Genomic DNA, 24,431 nt, shown 5'->3' on the forward strand with positions numbered 1-24,431 from the left:
GATCATGTCAATTCATTGTTGGTGTTTGTCTTTTTATAGGTTCTGCTGACAATAAGAAAAGAACTGAATACTGACAGATTTTCCATAAACCATACCAGTTTCCAGTCATGCTGCAGGCCCTCGTCGCTGTAGAGGAGGTAGTCGATGCGGCGTCCATTGCCCTTCAGCGGGATCTTCCTCCCCTTCTGACTGCTGGCAGGACACTGGCTCTTACTGGGAGGAAACACCAGGTACTCCTTCCTCCCCTCCTCATTTTCCATCACTCTGACAGACACACAGTGTAGGGAGAGGATCAGTAGACTGAAGTTTGGACTGAGAAACAGACAAATACATAGAAGGACAGAGGATGTAGCCCTGAACGTTCACAGTCCAAACACAGGAAAAGTAAGGTAGTAACAAGACAAACAACAGCGACAAGCAAAATCATAAGAGTGAGAGCACAGAATCACAAATCATGGAGTGCAGCGCTCAGGTCAAAGGTCAATAGAGTGATAAGCCTTTTATGGTGCCGGGTTAATGCTGGGTACACCGGCAATCAGGGTAGGGCATGTTTAATGAGCCAGTCCTCACAAGTATGGCAGGACAAATGTTTATTTATATTCAATCAAAGAGTTACATTATGGGGGCTCAACATTCATTTAGCCCTAAGGTAAACCTTTTCATTTTAGGAATAAGACTTTTAGTTACATTACATTACATTTGGTCATTCAGCAGATGCTTTTATCCAAAGTGACTTACAAGTGAGGGACATCACTAAAGCTTCAGTGCAGTAGGAGACCTTGGTGTGAGTACTAAGTACTAAATCTATAGCCGTGTTTCCACTGCAGGAACTTTCCCCAGGAACCAGGAACCTTTTGAGGAACTATGTGTGTTTCCACCACAGGAACCAGGGTCTAAATTTAGTTCCGGGGTAATTGATCGACCCCTAAAAAGGTACCTGGTCGGGGGGTAGTACTTTCCAAAGGTTAAGAATTTTGGGGTGTGTGGTCTGCAGTGCTGAACATTTCTGACTGGCTGAGTACTAACTGCATTTTATTTCACCCACGATGTTTAAAGTTCCGCAGTGACCGAGCACCAAGTTGAGTGAGCAAACACATTTCCCACACCGCGAAACAGGTCTGGGAGAAGGTAAAAAAACTGAAACAGGACTTCAGAAAATAAAGGACCACAACAACCAGAGTGGCTAAGGTTTGCCACTTGTCAGGTATAATACAGGATCGTCCCGTATTTGAAAATAAAATGCTGCGTGAAATGTCTCTACTTTGGACAACTAGTGATGTCCTCTCTCATGGTCTTCTAGGGATTGGTGTTCTAGGGATTATATATATATATATATATATATATATAATATATACAGGATGCAATTTGTCATGTTATGTCCTCAAAGAGCTGTGAATAATGTAATGTCAAGTAATAATTTTCCCGGTGGAAAGCCGTGGTGGAAACGCAGACAACAATGGGCCACAGGAACCTTTTAGTTCCAGAAGAAAAGTACTTAAAAAAAGAACTTAAAGTTCCAGGTACTTTTTGGTCAAAACGCGGCCTGTCTCTATACAAGTGCAAGGAGCTCAAGTAAAGAAGTGCAGTGAAAGTGCAGAGTAAGTGCTAGTAAGGGTATGGGTTGGTTTTTAGCTTCTATTGGTTGTAGTAAAGATTTGGGCTTGATTGAGTGTGTGTGTGTGTGTGTGTGTGTGTGTAACTCACTTTTGTAAACTTTCAGGTGTGCTGACCTCGTCGTCATATAGGCCACTGGGATCCAGAAGAGTACCTGTTGAATCACAGGGCAGATAGTCACACACAGTCATACACATTTCAACTGACAAATCTGCTCTACTCATCATTTCGGTGTCTCCCTTAAAACTCCCATAAAACAAGACTCACTCTTCTACTTTATTTCATTTTTCTAATAGCTTGTGGCTGAAGTATATTCGACTATCCCACAAAGAAATGAAGTGCTGTCTTAAACAAGACTAGGTCTAAACCTAGTATCTGTCCTGTGTCAAATCCTGATTTTATAACTCTTACGTTGTCTGACAAAATCCCCAAACACATAAATGAAAGACAAAGACAGCTGTGATTTCAGCTGGATTTACTGTAACATGTTTACTGAGAGAGAAACTTAGTAGAGCAGCGACTCGCGCTGACGCAGCAAGGACTAAGCCCTGACATGCACTCCATCAAGTGAACCACCAAGTGGGCCTGAGACAGACTGTCTTTCCTTTTTAGTCTCTCACACAGACCAAAACTTCCGTCTGGATCCACAATAATTTAGTATTTATTTACTTCAACTCCAGAACATAACAGACTTTTTGTCTAACTCCCTCTGTTTGATATGTAGAGTTGGTCATAGTCGTTAGAACGAAACCTTGTTACGGATGACTTCTCTCTCTCCCTCCCTCTCTCCTGCTCTCTCTGCTCGCTGTGTCTTATGTTTCGTTATTCCTCTGCCTCCATTAGTAATAATGATACATGGAATGAAAGTAGTTTATTTGCTGTAATGGAGATGAGGCTCCGTGTATTGGAAGCTCTTTTCCTCTTCCAGCTGGGAAACCAGAGCAGCTCAGTGGACTGTCTGTAACAAGACCTGAACCATTTTACCCAGTCTGTTTGAAAAAAAAAATCTCTAAATCTAGATAGATTGCAAAGCTTTAACCATGTACTGGTGGCACACTTTTCTTTCTCTTAGTGGAATACTTTAGATATCCATGACTTATCAGATGATGTGATCACAAAGGATGTTCAGTGATTTATTATGTAACTTTGGTACACCATTTACCATTCAACATCTTCATCCTTGATATAAGAGACCACACGAGGGCTGGTTTCCAAACTATACTTTGTACTAATAATTTATACTAAATTATTCTTATTCTAAAATTAACATGTTCTGTTCACTTCACGTTTAATGCAAAAACATCCGATCTCGCAGTTCAACATCCACTAGCAATGACTGTGTGTGTTTGTGAACATTTATAGCATCAGTGTATTTATGACTTGTCAAATACCTAAATTAACAACATATCCTGATTAGAAAACTTAATCCAGTCTTGGTTATGTTTTCTCTTTGTGTTTACAGCTCAGTTGTATACAAGTGTCATTTCTAGGAGGCAGGATTGAATAAACTGTCAACATGTTGAACTCTGTAGATGTTCAGGTAAAATCACGCAAAAGATTGAAATGCTTGAGTCAAAATAAGGGGATGCACTGGTGAGAGGACACACAGTATGTATGTGGATATACAGTATGACATCATCTTGCTGCACCGTTGTGTAAATTTACAGAATGCAGTAACCTGGTCAGGTGAGAGAAAGTTTTTCATTCGCGATAACATATCTGAAAATATGGCCACAGTTATTTTCTGTACCCTACTCATTGATCTAGTATATGCTTCAAACAACATATCGCTGCTCTTAAAGCACAACTTGTTTTTTTTAGACGTAGCAAAGGAGGTGTCAGCAGAATTTAATACTGAGAACATATATCTCTGCTTTATGGTCCTCAGAACACAGTCCACTGTAGGAAACCACTGAAATACATCATCATCGGCAGCCAGAGAGACAAGCACCCACACACCCTTTTGACAATGAGGATGTGAGGCCAATGATAAAGTGTTTAAAATACAGCATGTGGAAAGAGGCGCACTTTAAAGTTACTCCAGTCATTTCACTCTTGTTGGGAGCCCTAGTAGGCATCAGATCTGCAGCCAGCACTTCTCACAAGTTTAAAAGCAGGTTTAAGAAAACATACTCAGCTGCTGCCTGTCTGCTATGCTGCTTCCAGCTCCTTTGAGTATAGATATACTGTGACTCCAGTTTATCTGTCCTCATAAGTCCTGATGTAACCCACAAGCTGTAGTGTGTGTGTGTGTGGGAAAAAAAAAAAGTTCATTCACACAAATTTTGACCACAACTCCTAAAATACATGGAAAGCCACAGTTACTATACTTGTTGGGGTTTTGGTTTGTGGTTGACATGTTTAATCTGTCATCACACATGAACTGAGAGACATAACATGAAGAAATACATATTAATAGTACAGATGCTCAATGGCATGATGTTTTAACTGAGTACTTGAATTTTAAGAGCTTCAATTGTGTGACTTTGCTTCCACGTCACTGCTTTTTAACTATCGAATGGGCTTGTCATAATTGCCTGTGATTTAGATACAACACAAGCTCTGTAGGTTGTCACTGCATTTGGTTGGCAGGGCAGCGTCAGTGGAAGATTCCTGGAGCTCTCAGAGTTCAGCACATTTCAGGAAATCTGTCGACACACTGTTGGTACATCTGAATAGCTGGCAGCCTGGCTCTCTGCACTAAGCTTTATGAAATGGGATAATTTCCCCTTTTTTTTTATTGATTCATTGATATATTCTTCTCTTTTTGCCTCCCTCTTCCCCTCTTCTCATAGCAATGTAGCAGTACAAGAAATGCTGCATCCCTGTTTGACACGAATGTGATATATTGTGTGGCTTTCAACTACTTGGCTCTCAGTAGCCGATCGCTGCGGGAGAGCACTCTAGAAATACTAGTAGCTGTCAGCTGGTCTTGCTCTTGCTAGCAGTTTCGATGCTGCACGTGTGGCCGACACTTTCGTTTTTGTTTACAGGGGTAATTGTAGCGGTATGGCATTAAATGCTTCCCTCTTGCTGAGTGTGTAAACCTCTGCTGTCTGATTGGTATGTGAGCCATATAGCGACAGTTTCTGTTCTTTCTAGCCACTATTCTTAAGACTAAGTTCCCTTTACGTATGACAGGGTATACAGGTAACTGGTTCATTGGGGAGCTGTGGCGGCTACGCTAACCCACCTTCAGAAACGCTGCTGCTTTGCTTTGGATTTTCTGCCTTGTCTCGGATGGTCTGCCTTGCCTACCTCGCTTGGGCTTTTCTCCAGCTTGGCTTGCTCTAGTTGCTTCACGCTCTGCTCTGCTTCATGTTGCTTACTTTGTGTTGCTTGGCTGTAGCATTCGACTTCTGGTCGTGTGTCTGTGTATGGATGCGGCTTTCCGTTGCCTTGGGCCATTCTAAAGCTACGATGGGGGTAATTTACACTCCTCGTTCTGTTTTCTCTTTGGGCAACCTGACCCAATTATGTCATTAATTTGTTGCCTAGCTGCCTATCATTTCACTTTATTTTTTGTTTTGTTGGTTAAAACTAAATTTGAACTGGAACTTGCAATTAGTATTTTGTTGTTTTTGTTTTTGTTTGTTGTTTGTAAGTTTATTGAGGTTATTTTTGAGCAAATTGCAGATCATTGAGATTTTGTAATTACTTTGTGATTCAAGTTTAGTTCGACTTGATTTTTTTTCCCTATTCTGTTTATTTTCCTGTAGTGATAAATTTGCTTTATTCAGCTTTCTGTAAGTTTAGTTTTTTTTTTTTTTTGTAACCCCACTGACTGATTTTTCTTTTCTGTCCTTCTCAGAAGCTGAGAGGTGGTGGGATTGGTGTCTCCGATGGCGGTATCTCCTTGGGTGCTGTGTCATGCACCTCAGGCTTGATTTTCACTAGTGGGTGTGTGGGTGATACGGGTGACTGGAGTGACTTTGTTTGGGATACAACCTACCGGTGGGCCTCAGCTCTGACTAGCCCCTCCTTCCCATTAATTAAGTATTGGTGTGAATGTCTTTTTTTTTTTTTTTTTTACAAATTTTACTATTTTTGATATCTTTAATAAAACAAACAAACTAACGTGAACCATGTCCCTGGCTCCTTTTGTAAAATGAAGGAGTGCCTTCTCTATTAGTAGGCCCTACTGGTAAAAATAATAATTCTCTAGGTGAAAGTCCCAGGGTGGCTTTGTTTGGCTTTCTTTTGATTTAATGTTGTATTATATCATGTAAATAATAACACCCCTCATTTATACTACCATTAACCCCCCCCCCCCCCCCCCCCCCCCCCCATCCCATCCTTGTATCCACAGCAAGCAAACAGGATGTGCTCCCCTGGCTGGCTGTGCAAAATGTCCCTGTACAAATAAATAAGCCCTTCTCTAAACGAGCCCTTTCACTCTGTCCTGCCCACACTGTCCCTAAAATACCACTGGCCTAAATAACGCTTCATATCCAGACCAAAACCCTCCAGTATTTACGTCACTAATGCCCATGTATCAGCACACTGTACTGGGTGTATTTTAATTCACACAGTGCACCCACCCATCCTGATTTAGCCAGATAGAGCCAGATTATAGTCTGCACTGCTCTGCATGCACTGTATAGATCACCACATTTCCTGAGCCACTGAGGTTATGTATGTATAGCAACATCTGTATATCTGTATAACATCATTTTCTAAGGATCAGTTTCTGAAAGTTTGCATCTGTGAAAGCTTGAGTTAGATGTTTTATGTGCATAAGTAATGGTATATGTGATGTGTCCCTAGAGGAACGTGTGTGTGTTTATGTATGTGTGTGTGCATACGTACCTAGAGCCCATGGTTTGTCCTCTCCTGGCCCAAGGCGACATGGGTCCTTGTATTGAGTAAAAAGTGCATGCTGCTGCTCCAGTTTGTCCTCTGAAAAAACACAAGAGCACACACACAAAATAACAATATTAGGTTACACATTCACAGTTTTAGTCTAAATATGACAAAAGTGTAACATATTACTGACATTTCTGTTGAAGATGTTACATGACTTTTTCACTGTATACTTCAATATGTCTGATTTCCATTATATGACAGCAGTTGGCTGGCTAAATTTGTTTTGTTGTGTACGTGAAACACTGTGCCTTGTGATGCAAGACAAATATTTACTAAAATGAAATCAAACATAACTTTCTTTCAACACACAGTTATAAGTAACTGTAAATGACCAGAAAATCATATAATGAAGAATAATCAAGGTACAGGTGAGTCATATATTTTTTCAAAAATTAACATCAATCATATTTCAATGAGGTAGAAAGACGGATAATAGCTTATTTAGTAACTGTGATATTAATACTGATACAGAAATTAATTGCATCTTAATAAGGGAAAAGCAATGTTCCCATAATATGTTACTGATGAGTCATTTCTTTCTATATTACACCTCAACTAAAGATATTATATATTATTTTATTAGCTTCCACTGTCAAGACCCTGGCACCATGCAACTACCCTTTAGCACACTTATAGAAGGCTTTACATATACTTACATTAACTATACATTACAGACATTCATTGCGTTTTGGGAAAGATGAATCCTCCATCAGGTTGGTGTGCGAACTGACTGGCATAAAATCATGTTTGGTTTAGAATATATTGGTTTAGCCCTGACAACTGGATACCTGAAGAGCAGTTGTCAAAGTTGAGGTCTCCCAGGATGACATCAAAGGCCACCAGGTCTTCAAGCACCTTCTCTCCTTCAGGTGGTTGGGACGAGGAATGACGAAACTCAGCCCCCCAGCGGAGCAACAGGTCCAGCTGCTCACATCGTACAGAAGCATCACCTGGTGGAGGGTGCATGTGCATGTGTGTATAGTGAAGAGAGAGAGGAAGCAAATGAATGCAAAGTCCTTTCCATAAAGTGACCTGAGCTTGCCTGAATGAAACTGACCTGAACTGATCTACAAAGAGAGAGAGTAAGAGAGGGACAGTCAAAGACCTCACAACATAATTTAGTATCGCCATTGTGGGTGAATAATTGTCTTTCAGTACATTCTTTTGATTCTATGGTCTGCAAATTTACTTTTGTGGTTCACTCTCACCACTCTCAACAAGCTTGTTTCCATCAGCAGCATTTTTAATGAAAAAGCTATGATAAACCCAATGAACCTGCCCAGCACCAAACAGTAGACAGATGGAGTGAGCAACGGGCTGGTGAACATTGTGTTGGATTTAGCAGCTAAACAAGCTAAAACATAAACAGAGATAAAAGTAGGAGAGTGTATATTGGACTTTCACCAGGTAGCAAGAAACTCCAAATGAATGCTTATCAGTGGTGTAGTCTATGTGATACACAGGTATATGCTATATACCCATTGAGAACGCTACAGAATTTCCATATAACCACTTAAAAATGTTCAAGGATATGTAACAACATACTTTTATGACAGGACTTACACTGACAGATCTGACAGTAAAATGAACAAACGTGCGTTGCAGTGTCATGTCCACAGCACCATCTGATTGGTTACATGTCACGAGTAATAGTCTATCAACCCTGAAGGCTGCTTTGTACACATACAATCTCAGACTGGAGCGGCTTCGATTAATGAGCAGAGCTGTGACGAAGGTAAGACAGCAGACATCACTGAAGATGTAATAAACATCACAATACTCTACACTGAATAACTTCATCTGTTGGTCCAAGACACACCGAGCAAGAGGGAGACAGAGAGAAGGCAGTGCTAACTGCTAAGCTAAAGTAACATGCACACTGGAACAGCATGTAGCTGCTGAGTTAGTGAAAGTCATGAAAAGGATCAGAGAGCTCTGGGTGCTGGAGCAGAACGAGTGTAAGTTTAAATGTACAGCAGGTAATTAGACACTGTGAAAGAAAAGGGAAAACTGGAGAAAACAGGAACATTAACTGTGTTCAGGCAAAGCAGCAATAAACTGTACCAGTAACAGAAACTGATTGGAGACGAGACACTACACTAACTGCAGCAGGTGAAGAAAGACAGTTCAAATGTCTCTGAGTAAACGTGTTACATTTTTAAAAGGGGAGGGGTAAAACATGTTATATGGTGATAATAATAATATATGATAAAACTATTATTATTGAAGAGCATCTTGAAGCTACCAGGCAAATATGTAGGTGTATATGCATTGGTATTTCAATGCATATATGCAGTTCACAGGTGAGAACAGCAGCAAAATCAACCAATTAATTCCAGTCAGGCACTTTGCAGCATGTGCATACAACTCATAATTAATTAATTAAACTTAGAATTACTGTTTTGCCATGTGACACAAGTACATACTGCAAAAAAACAGTAGTGTCCCTGATTTTACTGACTGTGTTTTCTTTCCATACTTAATGACATCTGTTTACTAAGTTATTGCATGAATTTATTATGTTGCTAATTTTAGTGACATAATATAAAGTCCCCTTTGGTGCTATTTTGCTTTGGCAACATTTTTCTCTGTCCATTCCTACCAGTAAATCAGAGATATTGGCGTTAGAGAGAGAGAAGGGAAGAGGTGACTAGAGGGAGATGGTGGGTGAGATTGTGTGAGAGATATAACAGCTGAATAGTGGAGAGTGTGAGAAACAAAGAGGTGTCAAGATATTGGTGGGTGAGTGGGTGGCTTTGGCTTTGATTACTCTCAGCCCGAGCTCAAGTACATGGAAATGTAATGGTTTTTTTGTTACTCAATCACTTAGAGATAGAGGCTGTGGGGGCGTGTTTGCTGTACAGTTACAGTTTATGAATACTTGAATATTGTGTGTATCTGCGTGTCTGCATGTTTGCTTGTTTCAGCTTGACTTTCTGTGTGTGGATGATGATGTCAATTTATATATTTGTAATTCAACAAAAATCCTATTGAAATAGCGAATGCAGCCTTCTTTTGTCCAACTTTGAAGGATGGCAATTGTGCATCTTTTGCACTAAGCATTTTAAAACTTGTTAAATAGTGCATTAAGGCAGTCTTTTTGAATTCAAAGACCAGTGATGGTTGTCCTTCTGGTTTCTCCATCTCCACTCAGGATCTCTGGAGCTCAGCCAGAGTGACCTCAGGTTCTTGGTCTCCTCTCTTCTCCCTGATGTCTCAGTTAGTCCAGGTCCAGCTCTAGAAGAGTCCTGGTTGTTCCAGACTTCTTCATGTGAGAATGATGGAGACCACTGTTCTTCTCAGGAACCTTCAGTGCAGCAGAAATGTTTTTGAGCCTCGACACAGTCCTGTCTCTGAGCTCTGCAGCAGTTCCTTCCTCCTCATGGTTTCTGCTCTGATCTGCATTGTCAACTGTGAGACCTGATATAGACAGGTGTGTGTCTTTCACATCATGGCCAATCAGCTGAGTTTACCACAGATGGACTCCAGTCAAGGTGTAGAATTGATATTTCACTTTTTAATTTTTAATAAATTTAGAGAACTTTCTAAAATTCAGTTTTCCCTTTGTCATTATGGGGTATCGATGAGGGAAAAATGATTTTTCTTTTAGCATACTACTGTAACATAACAAAATGTGAAAAAACAGAAGGGGTCTGAAGACTTTCTGAATGCACTTCATGATACTTTTTGATCTGAAATATGTTGTAAATTTTTTAAAATGTAGGCACTATGCCCACATTCCAGCCCCTCCCCGCCAAAAGTTTCATGTGTAATGTATTTTTAGAAACATCTCTGACTCTGCTATATTTAGTCCTGTGAAAAGCGTAGGAGGAACTCAGAATAGCAGGCGAAGGGGGACACGTGTCTTCTGTAAAAAATGAGGGAAGCATCGAGCAGAGGCTTTAAATAGGGCTGTGACGCCTTAAACAGCTTGAGCCAGTCGCCATGGGAACAGCAGGAGGAGGCACGCAGGGGTTTTGATGCACCCATTTATCTAGCTATATGGACATACACACACATACACTGTGTGTGTATGTGTGTGTAGTTAGTGTGTAGTGTAGCTATCTGGCTGCTCTAGTGAAAGACAATCGCAAAGACACAAACACACACACACTGATAAAGCAAAGATGTTCTCCCCTCTTTGTACAAATAGCCTTAAAAAGTGAAAGGCAATGTCATGGAAATCAAATGAATGCATTCCTGTGTGCATGTGCGCATATTGGTGTTTGAGAAACAGAAAGAGTGTGACAGAGAGAGTTTGGACAATGCAGAGTATGTTACTTTACCTTCTATGGCATGGAGGTGTGTACACGTGAGATATCCCACAACCCTTTGCTCCTGATGGGTAGTGCCCACATGAACCTGCAGGGGACCAGAGACAAACATGACTTGATGTCACTTTGTCGTGTTCAAACGAGCAACATCAAAGCCTATTTAACAAGTGGTTGTATGTACAGTATGTAAAACATGCCAGATAACAACACCTGTGCCTGTTAGATCATAAAAGGCAAGGTGAAACGTTATTGATCTGTGAAGGGAAACAGAGTCATTACTACAGCAGTTTGGGTGTGCGACATTACAGCAGCATCTTGGGAGAAAGGAAATGAATGAAAAATATGTACCATATGTAAACATACAGAAGAACATTGCATTTACCTGTGAAAAAATAAACTGAGCAATAATGATGTAATGCTATTATGAATATGTCTGTAATTACATAGTATTGTGTTACCTCATAATTAAGGTGGCATAAGGATCTTCTAAGAATAAAAAAAGGTATTGGATAATTATTAGATTAGATTTTCATAATTACAAGTTGTTATTATAATATCCTTATTTTGTAAAAATTGAGCAATTATTATATGTTTTGAATTCTGAGATCCATATCCCCTAATGACATGATCCAGGACTACTTATTAGGGCGCATGGGTTTCATGCATGGGTTTCCTCTGGGGACTCCAGCTTCCTCCTGCAGTCCCACAATCCAGGTGTGAATGTTTTTATATGTCAGCCCTGTGATAGTCTAGTGTCCTGTCCAGGTGCACACCAGTGTCAATTGGGATTGCTGCAACCTCAAAAGGAGGTTATAGGTATAGGTATAGGATGAATATTGCAATATTTACATACTAATTATGTAATGGCATAATTACAATATAAAATTACTGTAATAACAAGATTCACATCTTATAAAAAAAATCATTTTCTTGTAATTCTGAGATCTCTTTAAAATGACGTATGGCTTATGTTATTATGGGACCTTTTTTGAAAAATTATTGAATTATTATTGATTATAAGACATTTCCTCCACTCTTTGCTGAATGCAGTGTGCTTCCGTCAAGTAGAGACGTATCACCAGTGAAAAAAGATTATCATAAAATAAAAAATCATATATAAGATCAGGATGAGAGTATGGAGAAAACAATGCACGGATCATGTACGGTCCATTTTTATGTACGAAGAAAGGTGTACCATATATGTACTGCATAAACAAAACTATAGACGTATTTTTATAACTGAAAACAAAAACTGGACTGCAATCTCTAGAAGCTGAAGACTGTTGTAGGTGTAACTGTGCAAGATGTAGGGAACACTGCTGGAAACCTGCTGTCTGCTGTGATCTGTGCTCCCTCCACTGATCAGCATTCAACATTCAGATAGTGTTTGCCTCTTGTGTCCACTTACAGACACACAAGTACGCTACAAAAATATCCTGGTTAACTTAAAAAGTGTTTCCATGGTTTATAATTATGCCTCCATTTTGCGTGTCCAGCATGGGCATTTTATTTGAATTTCCTGTTGATTGAGGCTTATTTTTTATCCCCACTTCTTCTCCTGTGGATCAAATATAAAAGAAACAGGCTATCATTTAAAATGAATGATCACATGATCTCTATAAAATGGATTGCAATGAAATTTTATACAGACATTCATAGTTCCCAGAGAAAGAATCTTGCAGATTTTGGTCATCTCCTATCTTTGCCTTCATAGGGTTGATATATATATATATAATAACTTCAGTGTTGGATGGAGTGCCATGAAAGTTATCATTTGTACACAAATTAATCTTATCCTCAGGATGAATTGTAATATTTATACTTGAATGTTTACCATGCTAACATGCTAAACTAAGACAGTGAACATTGTAAAAATGATACCTTATCAGCATTTGTGTGTTAGCATTGTGAGCATGATGTTAGCATTTAGCTCAAATGCAGATGAGTACAACCTCACAGAGCTGTTAGCATGGCTAGTTCTGACTCTTAGTTATATTGGACAACACAGGATTTAAGCCAGTAAAGAGCAGAAACTGTTATTTGAAATGTCAAGTAACCCAATTCAGATGTTCTGTGGACTCAATCAGCGTGAGCTAAACACAGTTGAAGATATTTCAACATGTCCTGATACACTTTATACATTTTTCAATACTTCTTCCTGACCTCAATTTCTCTGTTCCTTCAGCAGCAGAGTATGAGCAAAGCTGGTTAATCAGACACCTTCAGCACCAGTGTTGAGAAACATCACAGAGACAAGACATGGAGCGAGGCAGAGGCTGGCAGCTCTGAAATGCTTGTGGGTGGATGCAGACTGATGAAGAAGAGGAGGAGGAGGAATCAATGGTTGCAGAGAAAGAGAGATAGTGATTGTGGGGTGTTTAGTTTGAAGTGGGAAAGCGTCTGGGTGGAGCAGATCTATAACAAGGCACAATACAGCCATGAAAGGAGGTGAACAGCTCTTGACATAGCTCCATCCTCAAGGAGGGAATGAATTTAGTTCAGTACTACAGTAACAATTCACACTGCATCATTTTTATATATACATACATGCTACAGGCCATTGTCGGTTGCAACACAACACACAACAGCAACTCAACATGCTGTTTATTCAATTAATGAAAGCATTTACATTTGCTGTTCTAAAAGCTTGCTGTCTGGCAAGGAATAATCCTCTGACAAACATAGTACTTCACCTTTTTTTTGTATTAAACAGGAGAACATCTGGCCTTTTTGTGTGGCGTTTGCTTATTATCCCTCTGCTTGCATGGTGCTCCATTTTGCTCTCAGGATATTTTTCTGCATTGAGTACTTGGGTAATTGAGTATTTTTTTCCGGCTGAAATTGTTCATTTTCAGTGAAGGGACTAATGTTATTTTGCTGTACTGTAATGTTAGCAGATTGCTTCACATGGCCATCTTATTTAGAAGACAAAGCAACACTCTCGTCTGCTTAAACAGATCATTGCTGTACAATGGCTAAGACAGAGCCTGTAGTACAGAAAAACTAGGGGATGGGGTTTGGTGGTAGATGCAACTGGGAATGTGGGTAATGAAGTACTGACTTGCCAAGAATGAATAGTGTTAATATTGATAATGATGTTTATTCATAAATGAACTGATTCGTGGTACACTTTTTAAATGACGGTATCAAGTATTTTCAAGTACAAAGGTTCAAGTCCAAGTAACGTCCCAAGTCTTTGGTGTTAAAATCCGATTGCTTGATCCATTGCTAGGTGCTTTCTTTTCAAGGGTTTTTCAGTTCCTGAAAGTGTAATTGTTAAACGAGTCACGCTAAGCTGTCAAATCACTAAAACAAAGAGGACAAGCAAACAAAAAAAGAAAGTCAGCAGTTAAAAATGACTCAATTTAACTTGAGTCTGAGTCTTAACTGAGTCTCCCTATAGCACTGAGGAGAGGAACAAGTGAAGTCAGGTGAAGTCAGAGCTTTAACCAACAAAGTTAAGTTAGTAATGAGTGTTATGTATGCTAAAGTTCATTCATTGATGGTCTGTTATCAGTGTAGCCAAAGGTTCCTCACTAAACACATTTCACAGATGTGATTTGGAAGAGCATTTTGCCTTTTACTGATCAACTGTTGGTGCGCCGTTCCACAGTTAAACAAGCACTACTGCTTTGTGTTTGAATCCATAACGTTTAAGGACTTGGTTTGATTAGCAAAAAAATACAGGCTGCTTCCTTCGCTGTCACACTGGGAATACACTGGCCAAGATGGGATTAAGTCATTTAAAAAGTTTCACTGCAACTTACCTACCTACATGCTCCTATAGAGTAATGTAAAAAATAAGATCCTTTCACACCTATACTTTTGTAGGTCAGAGATGTTGATGTGGCCTGCAGTGCAAACCAAATATAAGGAATTTCAAAACTTGAGGCATTTCCATCTTATTCATCAAGAAAATTGTGTAGACTGTAAAGAAGGAGTATATGGAAAGAAATGGAAAAGGAGGAGAGAGCAGGACAGATGGAGAACGATGAAGCCATAGAGGGAACAGATAAGGAAATGAGAGCTAGAGAAGAGGGAGAAGAAGAAATGAATGTGAGGGATGAAGACAAGAATAAAAGAGAATCGCAAAGACATGGAGCCAGATGATCCTGCTGCAGTTTCACCTGGAACTCATGGTATGTTTTTGTTCAATCTTCATATAAATTCCAGTGAATCTGTTTCTGTTATATATGTGTGATTTAAAACAGTGATAGATAATATAAATATAAGATTAATTAAAGATAATTTGAAGAATGCTGTGATAAGAGACTAACCAAAAGAGACTGCAGAGGCAAGAGGACCCTGCTCTCAAACTGACTTGAATTTCACAGGGCTTCTTGTAGTGTTTTTATCTGACACGCTCCAGAGACCGAAGATTGACCTCAGACAGACCTTTGAAGAATATTGGACAGCTTCAATGAGCTGTGGTCAGTGATAGAAACATGTCATGAGAGCAACATTACCACCATCATTGTCAAACCAAAAACCAAACACACATAAAGCAGTGTACATGAACATTTTTGTCACATCGACATATGGAAACAAAATTCAAACACATGTTCACAGCAAGGATGTGGTCAGAAAAAGCATATTCATTCCCACCATGGACTCAATGATCAGTGAGATGAACAACTTTTTGAAAGAAACAAGCCAATGGTGAAGTGAACGCCTAGAGCCTCTGAGATTGTGAAGTTCTTGGCTCCTTTTAAAGACTCTGTGCAATACTGTAATTGTTATTCCAGTGAGTAGTGCATGATTTGAATGCAGCCTTTCAACTTTCACATCACCTGCTCTCACCCACGGTAGATGACCATGTGAAGACTATAGCTGTTCTCAGTACTGAGAGCCAATGTGCAAACAGTTTTACATGTTTATGAAATGTTTTGATGCACAGCATAACAACTGTCAGATGAAGCTGTTTAAACAAACCATGGTCAGATATGACCTGATTAGTAGTGTAGAGTACATACCTGGCCTGGCATAAGTCAAAAGCCATTAAGGAAGTTCATTGTAAGGACATGCAGAGTTACGGACCCACAATTGACATTTTGTGACTCTTCCCACTACACCTGGACACCAGGCAACTGGAGAATATAGGCAAAATCTCCAGTTTGTAGCAATAAGACTCTGTCTAATCATATTTGATTGTTTCTTATATATGACAAGTAACAACAAAAGGTCTGATTATCACTAAAGTGTGAATCCTGGCCTCTCTGTGCCATGCATGAACACACACACACGCGCACACACACACACACACACACACACACACACACACACACACACACACACACACACACACACACACACACACCAACCTCCCTACAACCCACATTCCAATCCTGGGTAGTGACCAGCAGAACTCTCTTCAGACACAGATCTGAGGAAGAATGTAAAATTAAATATCTAACTGTTCTGTAAATCATGAGATGTTCCTATGCAATAGTTTAATCCCAAACTTCTATCCCACAGAATGTTTGAAATGTAACATGTAGACTTTAAGACAATGTCCTTCATGTGACCATACTGTCAGCATCCTTCACACCAAGGTAACACACACTACATGACATCCAGAATGTCCATATTATTATTATTACAGTCGAAGAACTCCTGTGTAATCCACATTTATAAACTATTAGCTTAAGGAAATGTGTATATTGTTGTTTGATCAATTAACCACTTGTATCATGATTAATATGAAATCAACACTCCTATTACTCCTCTCTCATTATTAGTGCAAGTAGTTTTATGTTATTTCACTTAATGTTTTGTGGTCATGGTGGAAGACGGATGTGCGAGTTTATAAGTAAACTCTACAATTAAATTATTCAAAAGTTCAGTGGAAAATTACTCTCTTCTCCAAGTGGAAACACAGGAGAAGATGGGTGACACCCCTGAAACATGCACCAGCCCCCAGGGGATAAAACAGTCGTGAACAATTCACACAAAGTCAGAAAAGCCAGAAAGGTTAGAAGTCAGAAATGTTAGAAACGCGAAAAAGTTAGAAACTCGGCGAGATGCTAAGAAGGAAGAAGATGCGAGAAACGAAGCTAAAAGCTAGAGGCCGAAAGGCTAAAGCTAGAAAACGATGCAGAAACTAGAAGCTGAGATCTTTGCTCAAAGCTCAGAGTCCCGGCTCAAAGACCGGCTCTGTAGCCATGTAAACTCTTAGCTCTAAGCTGCTCGCCACAAACTCATGGCTCTTAGTCATTCTTGCACTTTTCGCATCTTTTATTTTTCTTTGCCACAAGCTCCAAGTAACATCATTTTTGTCTACATGCACGATATTTTATTTTTATAAGCCAAGTCAAGACCAACTGAACCAAAGCAACAGAAGTGCCTCAGAGTAATTTTGTAACTTTTAATCATCATCAAGTTTTTCTTTTTGAAGATTTTGACAACTTTAGAGTCATCTGGTCAACGCCAGTCTCCTCTAAAGTTATCCAGCCAAAGTGAAGAGCATTAGAGTTTATTTCGCATCAACCCGCAAGAGACACCAGCAGATAACATCTGCACGACCGCCTGCAGAGAAGCCGAGCAGGAATCAAGAGTTCCCGAGACAGAAAGTCTCCTGGCAAACTCCACCAGAGCTGAACCGCTGAGAACGGGACGCGGCCTCCAGTAGACTCCACCTACATCCCACGTCTCCAGGGTTACCACGGCAACCACAGCCGGTTCCACAGGTTCCAGCCAAGGGTCTTCAGCTACAGCGCAACTCACAGTAGGCCGGTCTTAACACTCTGCTCATGACTGGGTTGATGTCGAAATATAGCAATATTTAATTATCAAACCTAATTCGTAGATGTAGCATCATTAGCTGTATAGCCATAACATATTCTCTCCCACCATTGCCAACTCATCACACTGCTCATTTCATTATTATTTTCATCTTTATGATTATTACACCTTGCATTTACTCTGTAGATAGTAGTTTAGTTAATAAACTCATTTATTTACACCCAGTTGTTGTCCTGTTGTGTTCTTTTGACGTAGAGACTGGAGATCCATTGAATCGAGAAGTCATGGCTTCCGATATGAGATTGATAAATTTGACAATGAAGTAATTCATTGTTGTCCTCCCAGAGGACTGGTGCCCCATTTCAACGACAGTAAATCCTAAAATATGGAGTTAACGCTACAGTAGTGCAGAACCAGTTAGAGCTGTACAGTTTTTTGTATGAATGCTGGTCTGTTGTCCATCATTAAGAAAGTCTGGGTAATGTCTATCAATATAACATAAGAATAAATATTGGAAAAATATGTGGGTCTTTTGTTTATTTATAGAAGTAGGATTTTATTTTCATATGGGGACCCACACATACTACCCTCACATGCCACTCTTTTGCCACCCCATGGAAAAATCCCACTGGTTTAACCTATTTGATCACTATGCAGTCAAATTAATCAATTCATGTCTACTATAATAAAGAAATAAATAAGTATTTAGCTCTCTGGTGATTTAGCCATAGTGTTAAAGCAGCCCACTGAGGAGAGGACTTTCATTTAGACAAATGACAAATTGCCAATAATGGGATGGCTTTTTTGGCTTAGTATCTGTGCAGAGCTCCTAATGAAAAATCCTAAAAGCCACAATAAAGCATCACTCTAATTAGTCTGATTTCAATGCCAAACACAAAGCTCACATTGTAGACTGAGGTACAGTAAATACACCTCGCAGCAAAGGCCATACATTTCCCTCCTTAGATTTGAGGCACTAATTCAATTATTCTTAATGGAATGAGCGTTTTGTGAGAATGGGCAGAAAAAACTCATCCAATTTTGTTAACTCTCTAATAATGTTGCATAAGATATGAGTCAATGTGAGATTATATTGGTTAGCTGATAACACCTGATCAATTTATAAATTAAATTTAAACTCAGTGATTACTTTATTAGGAACAGTACACTAACACTGAGGAGTTCCTCAGTTTTTCATAGATCCACCAGATGTTGAAACTTTCCTCTGAGGCTCTGCTCCAAGTTGACATGATGCATCACAACATTTCATTCATGCTGCCAATCTCCTGTTCTACCACATCTCAACTCACTGTCATGGTGATGAAAGCAGTTTGTGACATGGAGCATGATCCTGCTGGAAGGAGCCGTTAGAAGATGGTGAACTGAGGCCATGAAGGATGAACACGCTCAGCAACAATACTCAGATAGACTGAGACATTCAGACCATGACTGATAGTATTAAGAAGAAAATATTCCCCACACCATCACACCACCACCATCAGCCTGGACTGTTGACACAAGGCAGGTTGGTCCATGGATTCAGACTCTGACCCGACCATCTGCTGCCTCAGCACAAATCCAGACCCATCAGACCAGGTTTTCAGCTGTCCAGTGTTAGTGAATCTGTGTCCAGTGCAGCCTCAGGTTTCTGGTCTTGGTGAGAGGAAGTGGAACCTGACATGGTCTTTTGTTGTTGTAGTCCATTTACTGAGCTTTTGCTCACTGCATGTTGTTTTTGGCTCCATTCAGAGTAAAAACTCTAGAGACTGTCGTGTGTGAAAATCTCAGGAGATCAGTAGTTTGAGAAACACTCAAACCAATGTCTGACACCAACAATCATGTCACAGTCAAAGTCATTTTTCCTCTTTCTGCTGTTTGATGTGAACATTAACTGAAGCTCCTCGCCTGGATCTGCAAGATTTTATGTGATTTACTGCTGCTACATGATTGGCTGACTGGATTATTGCATGAATAAGCAGGTGTTCCTAAGGTTTGTGAGTGTACATTTTGACGGAAATGTAATTGCGACTGGATTATGTTTGGTTGATTATGTTGAATGGGATTTCTAGAAGACTGGGTTGAGCTGACCCAGGCACCAGAAACCTTAGCGTATCCTCTGTTTTCCATATTTCAATGCATATAAGTATCACACCTTTAGTAATCCATATTGAAAGGAGTAGTTTGGCATTTTGGCAGATATACTCATTGCATTCTTGTCAGGAGTTAAATGAGAAAACAGTTACCACTCATGGTTAACTTAGTTTAGCAGGACTGCTGGGAAACCGCTGGCTCTGTCGCATAAAACTTGTCGAGGCAAACTGAAGTTTCAGCCAGGAGAGGGCTGGGTTATCTTAGCTCAGTATAAAGACTGGAAACAGGTGGAAACAGCTGGGAAGTAAGCCTTGAAAGTTGACTAATGAATGTATTATATGTTGCTTTTTTAAAAAATCTGTATAAAAACTGAAGTGTGAAAACAACAGGTTGTGGTTTAACGGGGGATCAGGAAGTCATTGCACCTAGCCAGGAAATACACCAGCACATATAACCCTGTAAAACGATAGCTTGACACATTCAAACTTTGTTTCTTGCATGGATTAAACAAACCAGAGATGGGTTAACTGGTGAGCTTTAGTGATGCTGGTAGACTTTTCTTCACCATTGGAGAGAGCCAGGCTATCAATTCCCCCCTGCTTCCATTGTTAATGCAAAGCTGAGCCATTCACCTCCTGGCTAAAACTTCATATTTAGCATGCAGACATGAGAGTGATCTTATTATCTAAGAAAAAAAAAGCAAATACACTATTTTCTGAAGCTTTGAACTATTCCATTTAGTACTAATATACCAATTGTAATTAATTTATTCATGATCAATACCAACAGCTTGTATTCACAACTATGGGCAATTTAGTCGCCAATTAATCTGCATGGCTTTGGACTGTGGGAGGAAGCTGGAGAAAACCCACACACACACAAGAAAAACATGTACTCTCCACAAAGAAAGGCCCAGCCGGCCGGCAGGGTCGAACTGTAAGCCAACCAAACCAAGCTGAGTCATAAAAGCCTGATTATGAAACCTACAACGGTGCTATAAGTTATTACTTTCACTTTACCATCAGATGAGGGGCGAGCCTATATTTCACCTTGCATCACTAGCATGTGTTTGATCACTTCAGTTGGAAATCAAGCAGCCAAATGATCATGATGACAGACAGGCGTCAGAAAGCAGAAGAGTGACAGATGAGCTGAGCTTTTCAGGTTATATTAAAGTCTTTTCACTGTAAGCAGTAGCAGTCTTATCTTTAGGGAATGTTGTGTATTCAATAGGGCTGTCCCAAACGATTATTTTTTAAACGATTAATCTAGCGATTATTTTTTCAATTCTTCGACTAATCTAACGATTACTTTTTTATTAACCTAACAGTAATTTTATTGCAATTACTTTCCAGTTAGTCATTTAATATAACAATTTGCCCCGTCCAACATCTTGACTCGCTGCACCAAGGTGTTTCCTCTTTATGTGCTCGTGCATGACTGTCGTGCATGAGTGATATGCCAGATGCACTTTGCAGAGTCAGCAGACTACCGCACTGTCGGTGTCAAGATTAAAGTATTCCCAAACTCTGGAGGACCGTGTACGAGCCTTTTTTGCCGCGTGCTGCTCCACACGCTCCGTCGTGCTGCCGGTAGACGCCGCCGTGTTGTTCAAATAGATTACACAGACGCAAATCATTCACGTAGTCAATGACTTCAATTACGTCACTGCGTTGTCCCAGTCCGTGCGCTGCGCTTGTATCCGGGTAAACCAAAGACGCTGGATATAAACGGTCCCATTAGAAAGTTCCGGTTTTGTTCTATGAACATTTACCCTGTGTGGTTTTACACGACGCGTCAACACTAAAATTCCACATCTAATAATTTTTATAATCCACAACGCCGATTACGTCGGATAATCGTCCCAGCCCTAGTAGTCAAGGGTGTTTTGCTGCTGTAAATCCTATGTGGTGCTTACGATCGTACCTGTAGGTGACTGCATTAGACAATTTTTTACTTAACTTGAACATTCCTGTCCAATACATTTCTGAGATGTCACACCCATTATACACTGTATAGCACAAAGCTGTGAGTCACTTGGCCCAGTTCAAATTCTGAGAGTTCAAGTACAGTCTCAAGTCAACTGAAAAAGTCAAAAAAAAAGTCAAAAAAAAAAACAAAAAAAACTGTACTAACATTTTACTATGAAAAAGACAAAAGCATTTTGGTGTAAGTAGATTGTCTGACAGCGATAAGCCATCGTGATAGAAGGGAATACGTGTGTTGTGTTTTGTAGTCATGCATCACTTGCGCACAGACACACACACACACAACTCTTCAACCATGTACTTAGTAGTTTAATATAAGAGGGGATAAATGTTGAGTATTGAGAATAGCTTTAATTACGGAGCCAGCGCTGGCTCCCTCTTTAGGGAAACATTTTTTAATTAACATTCTATCTCTGCCTCCCTCACCCTCTCTCTCTCTTTCTCCCTCTCTCTCTCTAGTGCATCACTTCTCCACAAGAGATCATTTAAATGTATGCTGCTGACCTGCTCCTGCTCCCCAGGTAAATATATCCATGAAGAAATTATGAAAACTTGTGTGTACCTTCAGTTAGCTTTGATAGTGACTGAATTCATACAAAAGAACAGCACTTAACAAGCTATTGGTTGGAATAGATCAGTCTGTAAGATGGCTGGATGTAGACCTTGGCATTATGAGCTAATTTGGAATAAAAGTTAATTAACTATGACAGTAACCATAAATCATTTGCTAGATATATTAACGCAAACGTAACCCAAAGTACAATGAAGGAATAAAGAAAAACTATTTCTTGATTGAGTGGTGGTTAAGATTATGGAAAGGTTAAGCTTAAAGTATTGTTAAATAAAAAGTAGAACATCAGTTGTAGGTCTATGATAGAACTACTATGGTCTCCAGCAGGAAAGTCAGATGTGCGACTAGCACATTCACTGGAGCCGGCAGGGTTGCATGTTTTTATCTGGTCCTGAGCCGAGTCAAAAAGAGTATTAACTTAGCCCAACTTATACCTGACAGGCATTCTGTTATTTCATGTCTGAACCTATGTTGTCCTGACAACATACAGTGCTGCTTGAAAGTATGTGAACGCCTTGAGCAGTTCAGATGTTTCTGTTGTTTACCATGATTTTCTTATTTTATCATCACCAGTTTTTATGTATGAAATGTCAGATATATGTTTCATCAATTGCTTGTACTTGTTTAGTGGAACTTGTTTAAGTTGCCCAAAAACTACATGAAACATGGAATTAGTGTATGTGCAAAGTTAAGTGAATCCCCAGCTGCATTGGTTAAGTCAAGCAAGTAACAGACTCAGGTGAAATACATGTGAGTGCTTAATTAATCATTTCAGTAGACCAATGAAATGAGACATCCTTGGGAAAGGAATTGGCCTGCACTAATTAAAAGAGAGAGGAAACCAACCAAACCAACTTGGTCCCATACACATCAACAATGCCGAGAGGAAAGGAGATATCCGAGGACATGAAGAAGAGGGTAGTGACAGCCCATCAGTCTGGGGAGGGATATAAGACCATTTCCAAAAGATTCCAGCTCAATCCATTGACTGTAAGACAAATAATTTACAAATGGAGGGCCTTCAACATGACAGCAACTCTGCCTAGAAGTGGGCGCCCATCAAAACTATCACCCAGAGCCACCAGAAAAATAATAAATCAGGTAAAGGCCAACCCACACATCACCTCTACAGAGTTGCAGACCTCTCTGGTAGCATCTGGGACAAATGTGCATGCGTCTACGATCAGACGACAATTGAATAGCCATGGCATTCATGGGAGAGTTGCTAGAAGGAAGCCTCTGCTGTCAAAAAAGAACAAAGCTGCCCGTTTCAACTTTGCCAGAGAGCACTTGGACAAACCAGAGGCCTTCTGGGAGTCCATTCTCTGGACAGATGAGTCTAAAGTAGAGTTATTTGGTCACAATCAAAACCGCCATGTTTGGAGAAAAGCCAACACTGCAAATGAAGAAAAGAACCTCCTCCCAACAGTGAAGCATGGTGGTGGAAATGTGAAGTTCTGGGGCTGCTTCTCTGCTTCTGGACCTGGGCGACTCCATATTATCCAAGGAACCATGAATTCTCAGGCATATCAACAAATTCTTGACCAGAATCTCCTGCCATCTGTCAAACAGTTGAAGCTGGGACGAAAATGGATTATGCAACAAGAGAATGACCCGAAGCATTCCAGCAAAACTACAAAGGAATGGCTTCAGAGAAAGAGGATTCGTACTCTGGATTGGCCCAGTCAAAGTCCAGATCTAAGTCCTATTGAAATGTTGTGGCGAGACCTGAAGAAGATATTACATGTCAGATGTCCCTCCAACCTCTCTCAACTGGCTGAGTTCTGCAAGGAGGAGTGGGCAAAAATCCCCATAAGCAGATGCGAGAGACTGGTTAGAGGTTACAGAAGACGTTTGGTTGAAGTAATGGCTGCAAAAGGAGGAGCCACAATCTACTAATAGAAGGGTTCACATACTTTTGCACATGTTACATTTTCAGTGTTTGTGAAATAAACCACATTTGTTGAATTACATAATGGAAAAATATCTCTTTTTGTGTGTGTGTCCAGTATTTGGAAAGTGTGCTTTACAAATTAGGATTTGGATGTCTGTTAAATAAGGTTCTTTTAATGCTTTTTACAAAAACAGTGACCATGTCTGGAAGGTTCACATACTTTCAAGCAGCACTGTATGTGTGGCCACCTTGTAAATGACCATCAAAAAGCAGACGTGATGGAACCTGACAAACCCAGTTTATACATCACCACGCCCCTTGACCTTTGACCCCCAAAATCTAATCAGTTCATCCTTAAATCCAATTGAATGTTTGTGCCAAATTTGAAGAAG

At 39.9% G+C, this 24,431-nt stretch overlaps 1 protein-coding gene across 1 annotated transcript in view; it reads right to left on the bottom strand.

The window, feature by feature from the left end:
- smpd3 (sphingomyelin phosphodiesterase 3) overlaps positions 1 to 24,431 on the bottom strand; it is an 83,617-nt gene that overhangs the window by 7,293 nt on the left and 51,893 nt on the right. The window contains exons 5-9 of the mRNA XM_056387261.1: positions 10,767 to 10,842; positions 7,269 to 7,430; positions 6,424 to 6,513; positions 1,705 to 1,768; positions 96 to 264 (exon numbers count right to left, since the gene is read on the bottom strand). Coding sequence (XP_056243236.1) covers positions 96 to 264; positions 1,705 to 1,768; positions 6,424 to 6,513; positions 7,269 to 7,430; positions 10,767 to 10,842 — 561 coding nt within the window. The remainder of the gene's footprint in view (positions 1 to 95; positions 265 to 1,704; positions 1,769 to 6,423; positions 6,514 to 7,268; positions 7,431 to 10,766; positions 10,843 to 24,431) is intronic.

Source organism: Seriola aureovittata, chromosome 10, assembly GCF_021018895.1.
Source record: "Seriola aureovittata isolate HTS-2021-v1 ecotype China chromosome 10, ASM2101889v1, whole genome shotgun sequence".
NCBI classification, from domain to species: Eukaryota; Metazoa; Chordata; class Actinopteri; order Carangiformes; family Carangidae; genus Seriola; species Seriola aureovittata.